At 35.7% G+C, this 15,380-nt stretch overlaps 1 protein-coding gene across 1 annotated transcript; it reads left to right on the forward strand.

The window, feature by feature from the left end:
• Positions 1–288: 288 nt before the first annotated feature.
• Positions 289–11,221, forward strand: LOC6053597 (glutamate receptor ionotropic, delta-2). The gene is made up of 6 exons (XM_038257390.1): positions 289–843; positions 4,001–4,523; positions 5,038–5,231; positions 10,018–10,319; positions 10,379–10,562; positions 10,623–11,221. Exons 1-6 carry the CDS (start codon positions 565–567, stop codon positions 10,962–10,964), a joined length of 1,824 nt encoding a protein of 607 aa, XP_038113318.1. The 5' UTR covers positions 289–564; the 3' UTR covers positions 10,965–11,221.
• The last annotated feature ends 4,159 nt before the right edge of the window (positions 11,222–15,380 follow it).

Raw genomic sequence — 15,380 nt, forward strand, 5'->3', positions numbered from 1 at the left:
GTACGAAACTCAAAAAAACTAAACTTAGGTTTTACAAACAAAACAAATTGCCGTACTTCACATGGAATACTACTACATAAAGGGCCTAGAATAAATAGAAAAAAACAAATCTAAACAATTTATGATTGACCACCGGAGGGGGGGGGGGGGTTGGTGATAGGCTTTATTCTTCCCCCACGTGTGTGTGTATACGAAATCGTATGTAATGACTCCCGACAATGATGGTGCGCTTTAGGTCTGGGAGCCACTTCCGTCCAAACGCCTGGGGACTTGCCCGTTCAGTTCCTTGCGAACGGTTGGCCGGTACGGACGCGAAACTCGGAAAGTGACTTGTGCATTAGTGAGAAAGAAACGAACCCCCCTTTGGATTACCAGTTGGAGAGAAGTTAAAGTGTTGGGATTTTTTTCTATTTTTTGTTGAATTTAAGTTTTTTCTTGTTTTTTTTTAACTCAAGGAAATAAAGTTTCTCTCATTTGTGAACCCAAATTGTATATCAGAAAAACAGTGAAACACGGTAAAATTTAAAAAAAAAATCCTTCAAAAAATGTCCCACCAAGGTGATCATGAGTAAATCCCAAGCCGCCGAGAAAAAGTGTGCAAAATTTCCCAAACTATCCTGCGCTGGTCTGTTTCTGCTGCTATGCTTCTCCCAACTGGCCATCACCGCCGTTCGGGGGGCCATTCCGGTGGTGCGGCCGGACCGGACCGGCCCCAACCGGTACGGGACTAAGAACTTTGTGTACCAAAGCGATTCGCGCACCAGCCAGGCCGTCAAGGATGCGTTCCAGGAGAAGCTGGCCAACGAGCTGAAGGGCCGGATGCTCAAAGTGACCACGCTGGAGGTAAGGCGAGGAATAATATGCAGATTTTTAGAAACATAAAAAAAAGAACAAAATCATGGTATATTTTTCTTGCTGAACATCTTTCAAATGTTCATGAAAAGGGAAAAAAAGTCATGTTAAGTTTTGAAAAAACCTTATTTTTTAACAATACAATCAATTTTTTCTGTTATGTCTAGTATTTTTTCGTTTATTTATTTTTTTTTTAGTGATCCTTCTATTACTCAACGGCAATTGCTAAGAAATAAATTAATGCTCATCTATAAAAAGACTTTTTCAATGGGTTAGAAGAATCATTTAAACCGCGGTGCGGGACATGTAACCTAAAGTCGTTTCGTCGAATGGACATTTCGGCAAATGGAAAATCAACAGAAAACTAATTGTAAAAACAATAAAACTGTTATTTGCGTGAGTTTTTACATTTTTCAAACATGACTGGTTCTTCAGCATATTTAATAGATGATTTTATTCATTTCTGGAAGCTTTTGCATTTTTTCCAACATTACCAGTTCTTTGAAGATAATTCTGTGTTTTGACATTCTTTTAAATATTACCAGTGCTTTGGACTATTCAAATAGTAGTTCATCTAATAATGTGCAAAAAATAGATTTGGAAAAATCAAATTTTGCATCGAGTTCAACTTTTTTTTGTTATTCCGAAAACTACATTTAAATAGGTTTTTTAAGTGAAAGAAACGTATTTGTTTTCCATGCGTATAGTCTATAGTCTATTCAACGACTGTTCCAACCTAGGCATTCTTTTCAAAACTAGCAGGATTCTAGCAGAACTAGCTCTGCTAGTATATTTCGTGACCGGGGTTCTTTGAAAATAAATCGTTTAACAGAAAATTGTTGGGTTTTGTGTTCTTTTCAACGAGACCAAAATTCTAAATATTTTTTTCTAAATTCTTAATATTTTTTGGCTTTTTTTTGTATTTGCAAAACATGTAATCTTGTTTTTTTTCATATGAATTTTCACATTGTTTTAAACATGAACAATTTTGTAAATAATTTAATTTGATACATGATCCAAAATTTAAAAAATAGCCTATAATTTTCGTATGGTCTAAAAATCATTTTGCCATCATTATCTAAAAATATATTTTCAAAAAAATCAGGCCTGAATGGGTTAAAGAGATGATTTCAAATTTGTGGTTCCATCAAATAAATAACATATTTTAAAACATTTTTGAAAGATTTTTTTAATTTTTGGATTCTATATAACATTAGCAGTTTATGAAAAACATTTTGAAGGGTTATTTATCTGAAAATGCGTGTTTTTTTGCACATAACTTTGAAAAGGCTGATTCTGTATGATTTTAATAATGCTTTAGAGCAATGTTAATTTCTCGGGTGAGTTTTCAAAAAAAATTCTACAAATTGTAGCAAAATTTCATTTATTTTTAATTTGAGGCACTTGATAGACGCGTAGATGAACAAACTTAAGCAATTTTGAAATTGTTTTTTCGTTTGTAGGTCGAATACCAATGCAAAAAAGGCTTTGTTTGCAATTGGCTCTTACGTCTTTTTGAAAACTTATACAAGATTTTTTCCTATAAAGTTTTTTTTGATCCGTTTCCAATATTAAATAAAACGTTGCGAAGTTCAAATATTTAGCAAAAAATTAGATTTTGAAGTTTTAATAATTTAAATTGAAATTAACAATTAATCTTAGACGCTTTTTCTAACGGTTATTTGTAATTTTTTTCGAGATCGCACTTCGATTTCTTCTGAAAGAACACAGAAAAAACCAAATATAATTTAAAACTATTTTTAATGAGATTTTGTATACCTGTTGACATTCAGATTTAAAAAAAAACTAAGGTAACTTTCAAAATTTAAATAACCTTGGACAATTGAAGTAATATTTTATGATTTTAGCTTACTGTTTATAACAAAATCCAATTAAAAGAATATTTCTGGAGTTTTTTTTTTGAAAAGGTCCAATAAACCAAATTTTCAGTTTTTTGCTTTTTGGATGTTTTTTAATACCCCTGACTCAAGGCGGTTTCAAAAACACCCAAAAAGCAAAAACTGGAAATTTGGTTCATTGGACCTTTTCAAAAAAAACTCCAGATTTTATAATTTTAGATTACTGTTAATAACAAAAGTTGAACAAAAGTAAACTTTTTCTGGCAGAATACCTGCTGCTTGTCAAACTTGTGGGATAAAAAAGACTGTGGGCCGGATAAGATTTAGCCATAATTCATCATATCCTGGGTGCCGAATAGTGGTTCGCAAAACGGTCTAAATTTTGAACTGTCGAAGTGGAACCAATTTACTGTTCGCCAAAAGTAGAGAATATTGTTATGGATCATTGGAATTGTTTTTTGCAGGAATGAAAAATTTGTTGCTTTTGAGGACCTAAAGTTGAAGTTACGATATCTTAAGAAACTTGAGGACGAGTTCGTCATTTTATTTATAATTATGAATGGAAGGTTTAAGGAGTCGTTTATGGAGTCGACGCGGTTGTATCCATCCAGAAACTGTCTCAATTGTTTGATTCCGTTTGAAAACCTACTGGTTTAGTGAAAATCTTCGCTAGAATTACCGATGTTTTTGTAGGACCAGGAAGAGCTGCTGATTCCAAAATCAGCCAGGGAATTTATCTGCGATATCGCAGAAGTACACTCTCGTCGCAAACCTCTTCCAGCCGAACGAAACTTGAATCCTTAAAAATGTAACAATTCAATAAGAAGTAAAAACAGCCAAATTTCAATTTAGTGTCTTTTAGCTTTCCTTTTGCACATTGGCGCTAAAGCAAAAATAAAACAAATAAATGCTTTGTTATAATTTCTGAAAATTTGATCTCAAGTTTGTATCTTAAATTTTTGAGTATTTCATAAACAGCCTTTAGGGCCGGTCATAGAACTATTTTGAAAGCCGTCGCGGGCCGGAAGTTGGGCAAGCCTGCCCTACTGGAACAGCAATCGAACAGAAGGATGCGTCTACATTAAGTTTAGTTTCCATTGAATTTTAATGGAGCCGCATGGTTTACGGCTTTTAGAATGCTTAAAATTTATATGTTTCACATTGACACATCCACTCAATGTCAATCTGGTTTTTAGAAAATTACAAAAATTTAACAGTTTCGTACAATGAGATTCGCAAATATCCAAAATTGTTTATGCATAACAATTTTCTTCTTTTCGACTCTCCAGGACTGGCCCCTCAGCTACACGGAACGTATCAACGGAACGCTGATCGGGCGCGGCGTGGCCTTCGAGATGCTCGAGTTCCTGATGGAGAAGTTCAAGTTCAACTACACGCTGGTCATGCCGGAACACAACATCGTCGGCTCGAGCGACGACATGGACGGAAGCATCATCGAGCTGCTGGCCAACGAGAAGGCGGACATTGCGGTGGCCTTTCTGCCCATTCTGGCCGACGCCCGCCAGCACATCCTGTACTCCACGGGCCTGGACGAGGGCGAATGGATGATGATCATGATCCGTCCGCTGGAGTCGGCCAGTGGTTCGGGGCTGTTGGCGCCCTTCGATCGGGACGTTTGGATTTTGATTCTGGTTTCGCTGCTGGCCGTGGGTCCGATCATTTACGGACTGCTCGTCATCCGGTACTATCTAACCAAGGACTCGGAACAGGTTCGGTACACGCTGCCGCACTGCATCTGGTTCGTGTACGGCGCGCTCATGAAACAGGGCAGCACCCTGTCCCCGACCGGAGGTATGTCGTCCATCAGTTATTCATGGGGTCCGATTTGGCTATCGGGTTGTCACTATCTGCTGGGTGTAAATTATAGGCCTGCCCGGGGTTGAGTCGGGTTCCTCTTTCAAAGTGCATTGTGTTACAGTTGGAGTCTTTAATTTTAATGGTTGATGAGAGCAAAAAAATGCCGGATGGTAATTACAACATGTGCTGAACACACAAACGGGAATGGGATTTAATGGTTACAATGCATGCATGCAATGATGTTTCGATGTAGGTTTTACAAATGAATGCTAGAGTTTAACTTTATGGCACGATGTTCTAAATGCCAGCAATTTTTTTTTTTTTCATGCATGAAAAGTATTTAAAAATTCTTTAATTCGAGAATTGTTTTTTTGGTATCGTTTAGTATCTTAAGCAATTGCGTTATTCATTTTTTCATACATTTTCTGCACGAAACAAAGTTTTCGGAGAATTATCAGAATGTTGTATTATGCTAAACAACATATCCTCTCCTCCCCTTCACCACCAGATTCGACCCGCATCCTGTTCGCCAGCTGGTGGATCTTCATCACGATCCTGACGTCGTTCTACACGGCCAACCTGACCGCGTTCCTGACCCTGTCCAAGTTCACGCTGCCCATCAACAACGCCGAGGACGTGCGCCGGAAAGAAAAAAACTTTGTAACCATTCGCGGCAACGCCATCGAGTACGCCATCAAGAACGTAAGTGCCGATTTGGGACTAATCTAGTGCTCGCCCGAAGTGGTCACTCTTGTTTCGGCTGACTTGGCTGGTGTCAATAATTGATTACGGTCCGGCTTGTTTACAACCGACAAAACATTTCGGCTTCCAAGCCCCGTCCCAGCTCCCATAAATCACCGTGAAAGTGGTACATATTTGATGGGGTAAATTATGAGACACCTCCCTCCCCTAGTCGGTACCTCTTCTGTCCAAAGCCATCTGAGGTGTCTACAAGGTGTGTCCTTCCCCCATCAAAAACGACACTTTCCCGTCCTTGATGGCCAGCGCCACACCTGATGGTTCCGTGGCGTGGAAATCAAAAATCAACACTCCGAGGAAAAGCTCAGCAGGACGATGATTTGGGAGGGGTGGGGTTTGGGAAGCACCGCAGTAATCCAAAAATAAATGGAATATTTTATGAGGCAGTCTAACGACGGCCGAACACGTGGGCGTTGGTTCCAAAATTGACCTGTGCGGTTGGTTTTGGAGCGAGGAAATGAATCAAAGCCTGTTTCGATTAACGAGCAGTTATATAACTTTTAACAGAACGTTCATGGTAAATCGTAAATATAGTTTTAATTTAATTTAACAGCTTTATTTTGCAGTTCGCATTGCCAACAGGGTGGCCCCAAATCACATATTGGAATTCTCAACTTTTCCAGAAATTCAAATGATACGTCATTTTTACCCAACGAAAAATTGCAAATCAAAAAATTGTCTTCGAAATAATTTTCAATTCCACCCTATTGGCACAGTTACTTCTTTTTGCTTAAGGAATCGCTTCAGGGGGTGTCCCTAATGTCGTTTTTTTTATTTTCACCCTATTGTGCTCCCTTCACACAGAAAAACTGTTTAAACAGGTTGAATGCTTATATCCTTAAAAGAGCAATTCTCTACGATATCGGTCTTTGTTCTTAAATTTTAATTTTTGCATTTTTTAATCCGACTGAAACTTTTTTGGTGCCTTTGGTATGCCCAAAGAAGCCATTTTGCATCATTATTGCGCAATTCTCACTAACTTGGACTTCACACTAAATTATTGCTATCGACCGCACTATTGCGACTTGTCAAACTGGCTTGGGAAATTTTAATTGTCTCAAAAAATGATCAAAGCGAGCCGATGTTGCTCACCTGTCAGTCGCAATTTTAAAGTGCGAATGTCCAGTTTGGTGGAAACTGCGACTGGAAATGTAAATAAACAACTGCTGGTTGCCTAGTTTTTGGAAATTTTGTTGTCAAAAGTGCGAGAGAAAAGTGCGGGCCAAATCCAAGTTACAGTGCAAGGATCAATAGTTTGTCCATATAATTTTCCATACAAATTTGGCAGCTGGCCATACAAAAATGGTGTATGAAAATTCAAAAATCTGTATCTTTTGAAGGAATTTTTTGATCGATTTGGTGTCTTGGGCAAATTTGTAGGTATAGAAATGGACTACACTGAAAAAAATGGTACACGGTAAAAAAAAATTTGGTGATTTTTTATTTAACTTTTTGTCACTAAAACTTGATTTGCAAAAAACACAATATTTAATTTTTTTTTATTTTTTGATATGTTTTAGAGGATATCAAATGCCAACTTTTCAGAAATTTTCAGGTTGTGCAAAAAATCTTTGAGCGAGTTATGAATTTTTGAACCAATACTGATTTTTTCAAAAAAATCGAAAAATTGGCCGCAAAAATTTTTCAATTTCATTTTTCGATGTAAAATCAAATTTGCAATCAAAATGTACTTCAGTGAATTTTTGATAAAGGGCACCGTTTTCAAGTTAAATCCATTTATAGGTGACTTTTTTGAAAATAGTCGCAGTTTTTCATTTTTTTTAATTAGTGCACATGTTTGACCACCTTTGATTCAGAGAAAATTCTCTATATTTTGCATTTCTCAACTTTGTTGATACGACCCTTAGTTGCTGAGATATTGCCATGCAAATGTTTAAAAACAGGAAAATTGATGTATTCTAAGTCCCACCCAAACAACACATCATTTTCTAATGTCGATATCTCAGCAACTAATGATCCGATTTTCAATGTTAAAATATGAAACATTCGTGAAAAATATTTTCAAAATGTTTAAACCAAGACTAACATTTTAACAGGGCATAATATTGAATGTTTGGCAATGTTTGAATTTTCATATATCATTTTTGTATGGCCAGCTGCCAAATTTGTATGGAAAATTATATGGACAAACTAATGATGCAAAATGGCTTCTTTGGGCATACCAAAAGCACCAAAAAAGTTTCAGTCGGATTAAAAAATACAAAAAATCAAAAAACCGAAATCTGAGAGAACTGCTCAAAAGTAATTGACAGACAAACTTTCACATACACCATGACTTTTGAAAAATAAAATCTAAAATAAAATTTCCTAAATCAAATTTTGATGTATTAGCACCGTTTTGAAGTCATAGGTACACACTAGAACTTTTTTAACCGAATTTTTAACTACCGAATGCGGTAAAAAAAATTAAGTGTGTTGGCAAAATTAGGTAATGTTTTTCAATTTAAAAAAAAACTTTATTTTGTTTGTTTGTTTTCAATGTAAAAAGGGAAACTTTTGAAAAAAAAAAAAATCTGCTCTTTAAAATAAAAAACATTCATTAAATTTTAGAAAGAAGGATAACAATTTAAAAGGGCTTAAAACAATAATTTTTGAAATTATGTTTATCACACAAGTTTCATTTTGAACATTTAACCCTCTACAACCCAACCCCGCCTCTAGACGGGCTTCGATTTAAAAAATCGCCAAAAAACCATTTTTCAACCAATTTTTGATCTTCAAAAAGCATTGGAAAGAAGAACTTTTAAAATTTTGGAAAATTTTAGGGTTGGAAGTTTGACTTGTTTTATGAGACTTTGCCAATGTTTTTAAAAATGACATTTTTTTAGGGGTCAACTTTGGCTGTGTTTTTTACTAACATTTCCTATATTTTAAGTAAAAAGAAGTATGCAGTAATTTTTCTAGTGCCCCAGACTATGCCTCTACGCATTTATTTACAATTTAAATGATAATGGTTCCATTTTATAGCAGAAAATGTGAAAAACATGAAAAAAATTGAAAAAGTTACTGTTAATAAAACATGAAAAAATTAGATAGGCAAAATGTAATGATAGGAGGTTGTAGAGAAGGCCAAATACTAACAAAAACAAACATAAACTAAACAAGATAAATGCAAATAAAAATACTAAAAATGAAACAAGAAAAACATAAAACAAGAGAAGTAAAGTTTTTCGTTGAACAAAAGTTGCTCAAAATGACCTCCTAAACACGGGAAAAATAAAAAATTTCGAAAAAAAAATTTGGGCAGTAGAGGGTTAAAGTCAAACCAATAATTTTCGAGACATCGCTAGTAGAAAAATAAGGATACTGGTGACAATTAGAAAAAAAACTGATTTATCCTAAAATTTGAACATTGACTGGTTGTAACTCAGCAACCAGCAGTCCAATCAACAAAGGCAAAAGAGGAAAATTGTAGGATTTTTTCACCTGTTCAAAAAAATATTTCATTGATGCTTTTCCTACCTGAAGTAATTTTAAATTACAAAAACTGAACATTTTTCGAAAAAAAACATACCTGAAAATGCCAAATTTTTCAAATATCACACTTAAAAAAAATGTCTTCAGTACCACACTTGTCCACTTCTAAACTCAAGCCGCTTTGGCGCAAAAGATGCCTTACCTCCCCTAAAATTTTAATAAATAAAATCGTCCCTTTTACCTTTATTGTGAGTTGAATAAATAATAAAAAGTAAAACAAAAAACTCCAGTTTTTTTTGTTTCGTATTTTTTTTAGATCCTTATTATAACCTAAAACTTAGCCCAAGACACTAAACCCATCAGAAATTCTACGAATTTTCAGGGAAGTTTTCTGCATTTTTCGAAAAAAAATGAAATCAAGAAAAACAAAAACATATAGTTTTCGACATTCTTGAAAAATACCTTTTGAATAAAACAAATAATTTTACACTTAAACTTAAACTTTTTTAAAGAAAAATAAGCGTTTTGACTGAGTTTGAATTCGTTTTTTTTTAAATCAAAAAACCACCTACTCACTTATTTTCTCGTAGGGGAACTATACCCTTTCTCAGCCTATTTCTATTATCGGCCTATCAGCACTTTGATCATGAATTACAGCTTTCATAAAGTGTTTTTGACTGTTCCAAAGTAATGAATAGCTCAAATAAAAGTGAGCAAGCAACTCTCCATTGTTGAAACATCTGAAAATGTTGATTTAATAGCGGAAAACGGAAAAGTGATGAGAATTGGTCGAACGGCTTAGAGTGATTAGAATGGGCATATTTCCCCTACTTGTATTTATCTCAAAAGAGTTGCTTTGGAGAATTTGAACGTTGCGCGTCGCGGTCAACACGCCGGATTTTCGTTGCCGTTTCCGTCTTTGTACCCTTTTTCATTTTTTTTTCTTGTTTTCACATTTTCTACTATAGAATGGCACCATTTTTATTTAAATTGTAAGAAAATGCTTATGGCCACAAAAATTACTGCATACTTCTTTTTACTTCAAATATAGGAAATGTTAGTAAAACACAGCCAAAGTTTACCCCTAAAAAAATGGCATTTAAAAAAAAATTGGCAAAGTCGCAAAGACATTTTTAAAAACACTGGCAAAGGCGGGGTTGGTTTGTAAAGGGCTAAATTCACGAATAACAAATCCAAAAGTTTACAGATTTACCTTTTGTGTTTTTCTACTTCTTATTTCTTATAAATATTATAAAAAATAATATTTCATGTTTTTATTTTAATTACCCAGAGCGACGAAGCGCTCAACTCGCTGAGCGTCCTCGTGGACAAGCACCTGGTCGAGTTCACGACGAACCTCAACGACAGCGACATCCTGATGACGACGGTGGCCAAGAAGAACTACGTGTACGTCCGTGATCGGCCCGCCATCGAGCACCTCGTGTACAACGACTACCTAGTGCGGCGCAAGGTCAACCCCATCAACGAGCGCAGCCACTGTCCGTTCGCGACCGCCACGACACCCTTCCTGAAGCGCGTCCGGGCCTTCGCGTACCCCAACTCGACCCGCTGGAACGCCCTGTTTGATCCGCAGTACGACTGACAGCTGTGACTTGGGCAGATTTTGTTTTTGACTGATTTATTTTTTCCAGACTTCTCAACATGGTCGAAGGAGGCCTGATCAAGTTCAAGCTGTTGGAGAATCTGCCCAAGGCCGAGATTTGCCCGCAGAACTTGGGCGGCACTGAGCGTCAGCTGAAGAACCGCGATCTGGTCATGACCTACTTGGTTATGTTGACCGGGTTCTGCACGTCGATCGCCGTGTTCTTCTCGGAGGTAAGCGATTAATGAGAACGGCTTGGAACATTTGGTAACCTTTTGCGATCCTCCCGGCAGATGTTCGCCCGCATCATGAACGAGCGCAAGCTGGCCAAGGAGCTGAAGGAACTCAACGGACCCGGACTCAAGCTGCCCCCGGAGAAGATCACCTACCTGAGCAAGGGGGTGTCGGACTCACCGCCGCCGCCGTACGCGGAGATCTTCAGCCGGCACACCAGTGGCATGATCGGTGCCAAGGGAATGTTCGGCAGTCAGATCGTTACGGACGGGGACGCGGCGCGCCAGATGATCAACGGCCGGGACTACATGGTAGTCAAGGAGAAGAACGGCATCGGGTCGCAGCTGATTCCGATGCGGGCCCCGTCGGCGGCGATCTTTCAGTACACGTACACCAATTAAGGTCGGATTTTCGGTTTTTTGCTCAAGTCAACGGATTAATTCTTGCGGAAAGTGGAACATATTTTTTAAGCGAAGATTATTATTCATTTACAGTGCAAGTTTATGAATCTAACCTTGAAAGTTTTTTTTTTTTCAATAGAATATGAAAATAGAAAAGCATATGCATTAAACAGTGAAATTCTTTTGAAACAATTTAAAAAGTTTTGTTTGCAGTTTGTTTAAAAATAATGCGTTAATTGTCGTTTGTTGATTGTATTTGAAAAGTAGATAATAGATTGAATTTGCAAAAAAAAAATATCTGAGCACATCCTGGAATGTTTTTTGCTGGCTTTTAAACTGCATTCAATTATTTTTGAAAATAACTCAAGTAGACTTCTACAAAGCTATAAATGTCGTAAGACAAAAAGTGCGATTATTTTTCTATAATCTATTAAACGAATTAATAAATTTTCTAATTATCTTACTAGAAACAGAACAATACAAAGAATACATTCTTTAGTGTAAGGCCATTTTGCCATTTTGTTATGAATGAAACGTCATCTCGTTTGCCCTTAAACCGGCCAAGCCTAATACGTTGTATTAGCCGTAACGGTAATTGGGTACTAAAGCCCTATGCCAATTTTTATATACAACGGTAAAAAACACGATTAAAAACCATTTCTGATCACTTTTTTTTTTCATTTTAATGCAAAAAAAATATTGACAAGACAACATTTTTTCGATGGATCAACTATGGTCCCCTTGGAACGAGCTGTCAAGTAGGAGCTTTTCTGTCAAGAAGGACCGCGAGGTTAATTTTTCAAAATTGATTTAAAAATCCATTTTAAACTCTTTGTGGTCGTACAAAGGGTCATTGTACTCAGAAAAATAAGCTTTATCGCTGTGAACAATAATATCAGCAATCTAAACTTCATTTTAGGACCCAATTGAGTCCTAAAATTAAGTTTAAATTGCTGATATTATTGATCACAACGCAAAAGCTTATTTTTCTGAGTACAATGACCCATTGTACGACCCATTGGCCTTTTAAATGAATTTTAAAAAATCAACCTTGCGGTCCTTCTTGACAGAAATGGTCCTACTTGACAGCTCTTTCCAAGGGGACCATAGTTGATTCATCGCAAAAATGTTGTCTTGTATTTTTCGTTTTTTCTGCATAAAATGAAAAAAAGTGATTAGAAATTGTTTGTAATCGTGTTTTTTACCTTTGTACATACAAATTGACATAGGGCTTTAGGACCCTATTCTGCAAACTAACAACATTACACAGAATATTGTTTTAAAATCATTATCGCTAAAAAAACGTTTATTTTCAAATATTTAGATATTTTTCACATTTTCTGAAAAATACTTGAACAAAAATATAAAAAATTGAAAAAATATTTAATTTTTTTTTTTGGAAAAAAAAATTTTTTGAGGTAGGAAATGTTGTCTCGCGAAAAAGAAAATTATTATTCAACAATTTGCACGATAATCGCCGTAATAAAACTATTTTCAAATCATTTTAGCACATAAGAAAACTGCTAAAATCGCTTTGAAACTGCGCCATTTTAATGGTTCGCCCAATTTTTGCAAACCTCTTGGACGTAGCAAAGATTGTGCCACATATTGCTCCCCAATCCAGATCACTAATTGTCAGGGTTTTGGTCTGGAGTGGAAAGTGCGCAACCAAAAATGTCGGACAGTGTCGTGAATCTGCTTTGTGACACTGCCCGATGTATACAAAAAAGTTGTTGTCAAAATATGACTAAATTGATAACTACGAATGTATTAGGATAATATTGATGTCAACATATTTGAAAAACCTCCCTAAAAGATCATTATCATTATCGAAGATTATAATGAGAAGAAAATAATAATTTTAAGATTTTAAATATAACAATTACCTACTAGTTAAGAATCTGCATAGAATGGAAAAGGCACCAACGAATGCAAAAGTATAGAAAAATACTAAAAAATACACAAAAAAACATTGTAAGGAACAAAAAAACATGAAGACCTTGGCCACGAATAAATGACAAAGCCCGAACGGATCTGTTTCTTAACCATGCGAAAAGAGAAAACAAATATTACACCAAAAAATACAAATCATAAAGCAAATATGAATATAAAAAAGGTAAACCAGATAATGTAAAGCAAGTTACAAGAGTATTTTATAAAATACCTTGATTATTGTGCAAATTGTGCGAACTTTCAAATAAGGAAATATAAACAAATTTGAAACCTGATTTAGTAAAATTTCTAAATTTTTAATGTTTCAAAAAAAAAGTTTTTATTTTCGTTTTGGCATAACATAACAATAAAGAAACAATAAAACATTGCTTCAATTTTTAAAACATAATTTACAAATTTTAAAAATAAAGAATCAACGGAAGATGCTTTAAAACACAATCATTGTACGGATTTTAATTAATTTACAGAAAATTTATGTTAACAAATGGCTGATTGAATTTTAAATTCTTCAAATCAAAAATTCAGGTTATGTTTTCTGATCTATTTAAAAAAATGAAAAAGAAATTTGGAACAAAAACTTTCTTAACACTCAAACGCTCGGGTAGTCATTTGACCCCTATTTTTTTCTTAAAAATCTCATAACTTTTGATAGAATTGACCAATTTGGATGCTTCCGGGTGCAAAAGATCCAGATTTGTCTATATTTTCAACTTTCAGACGGAGGACAAATGTGGTCCATTTTTACCGGAGATATTCCGGACTCTGTTGGGGTACCTCGGCCCTCCTAAATGGATATTTGGCCAATATAATAAAAACTTTTCTACAGAATAAAATCGGAAATGATGCAAAACTTCAAGGAATCATCCTAAAACATCATCCTGCATAGATACATGACATGCTGAAGACCTTCGGGCACCGGAACAGGTTCTATCCGGAAACGGTTCACTGAGCTGATGTCAATTGTTGCCCAACTGGAACCGGCTCCGCTGCCCCGTAGGACTTAACCATGTCAATTATTTTTGCAGGATGATGTATTAGGATAATGCCTTGTAGTTTTGCATCATTTCCGAAATTTTTCTGTTGAAAAGTTTTATTATATTGGCCAAATACCCATATAGGAGGGCCGAGGTACCCCAACAGAATCCGGAATATCTCCGGTAAAAATGGACCACATTTGTCCCCCATCTGGCAGTTCAAAATATAGACAAATCTGGATCTTTTGCAACCGAAAGCATCCAAATTGGTCAATTCTATCAAAAGTTATGGGATTTCTAAGAAAAAAAATAGGGGTCAAATGACTACCCGAGCGTTTGAGTGTTAATTGTTCAAATGTATTGACCGTTTCGAGAATCTTTAAGTTTAAACTAATTTCGATAATTTTTTATATGATTGTAACAAACATATAACCACGAAAATATTACTTTATCATGAAAAACCCAATTCAACGAACAAAATTTATGTTTGATGACGTTTGATGGACAAAAAACAGAAAAGCTATGTATGGCCAGGCCTACTGTGTCAAGTTTGTCGTAAAGATGATTCATTGAATCTTCTTCTATATGGAGTATTTTTTTTAAAGGTCCAATAAACCAAATTTCCAGTTTTTGCCTTTTGGGTGTTTTTGAAACCGCCTTGAGTAAGGGGTATTAAAATATAAAAATGTCGACGGTTTTTTTCGAACTCGAATCAGTTCAATACGGAACGTCGGATCGAGATTCTCTTTGTTGCGTTGAGTTCGTCCAAGGAAGGTTCTTACGCCAAAAAAGTGACAACTTTGGCCACTCTGGAATCGATTCCGGATAATCTGCAGATTGAATGGGAATCAAAATCAAATTTTGATCACAGTAGGCTGAATAAGCAAAAAAAGCTTAAAAACGTTTAGACACGAAAAAACAAGACGAAGTTTGTCGGGTTCACCTTGTTACGTATAAAAACACACTTTTGAGTTCTCTTTTCGATGGCAAGCTGAATTTTCGCAAAGCTAAAGCATTACGCTGCGAACTTCCCTTCTTGGGACGTGCAATCCTAGTACCAAACGCTTGACCTGTTTGACTGACACTACTGTCTCCGGAAATGAAGCCGAATGGCTGAGGACCGGTTGCAACTGAGATGGGACAAGGGTCAAATTTGGAATTTGGGAATCAATTTTCGAGTTTTTCGATAACGAACATGACATCTCATTTTTTTCAGAATTTGCTGAAAAGTTTATGACATTGGAATGATTACCTTAAAAAAATATTTTTGAATATCTCAATCAAGTTAAAAGAAGACCCAACCGTCGGTCGCTTTGAAGTTCAAAAAATCTCAATTTGTGTTTCACTACTGTAAAATTGGAAAACCACACAGCAACTTACCTTTCCAGGATGTGCACAAAGCTAGCGATAATTGAACAACCAAACCAGAAGAATCACAGTGCATTGATAAACCCACCCAAGCCAGAGTAGATTTTTTTTATTAAATGTT

Source organism: Culex quinquefasciatus, chromosome 2, assembly GCF_015732765.1.
Source record: "Culex quinquefasciatus strain JHB chromosome 2, VPISU_Cqui_1.0_pri_paternal, whole genome shotgun sequence".
NCBI classification, from domain to species: Eukaryota; Metazoa; Arthropoda; class Insecta; order Diptera; family Culicidae; genus Culex; species Culex quinquefasciatus.

Excerpts from the sequence above, each read along its gene's own strand:
- LOC6053597 (XM_038257390.1), top strand. The coding sequence starts at position 565 with ATGAGTAAATCCCAAGCCGCCGAGAAAAAGTGTGCAAAATTTCCCAAA. Across the intron at positions 5,232-10,017 it reads TCGAGTACGCCATCAAGAAC|AGCGACGAAGCGCTCAACTC; the intron begins GTAAGTGCCGAT and ends TTAATTACCCAG. Across the intron at positions 10,563-10,622 it reads TCGCCGTGTTCTTCTCGGAG|ATGTTCGCCCGCATCATGAA; the intron begins GTAAGCGATTAA and ends TCCTCCCGGCAG.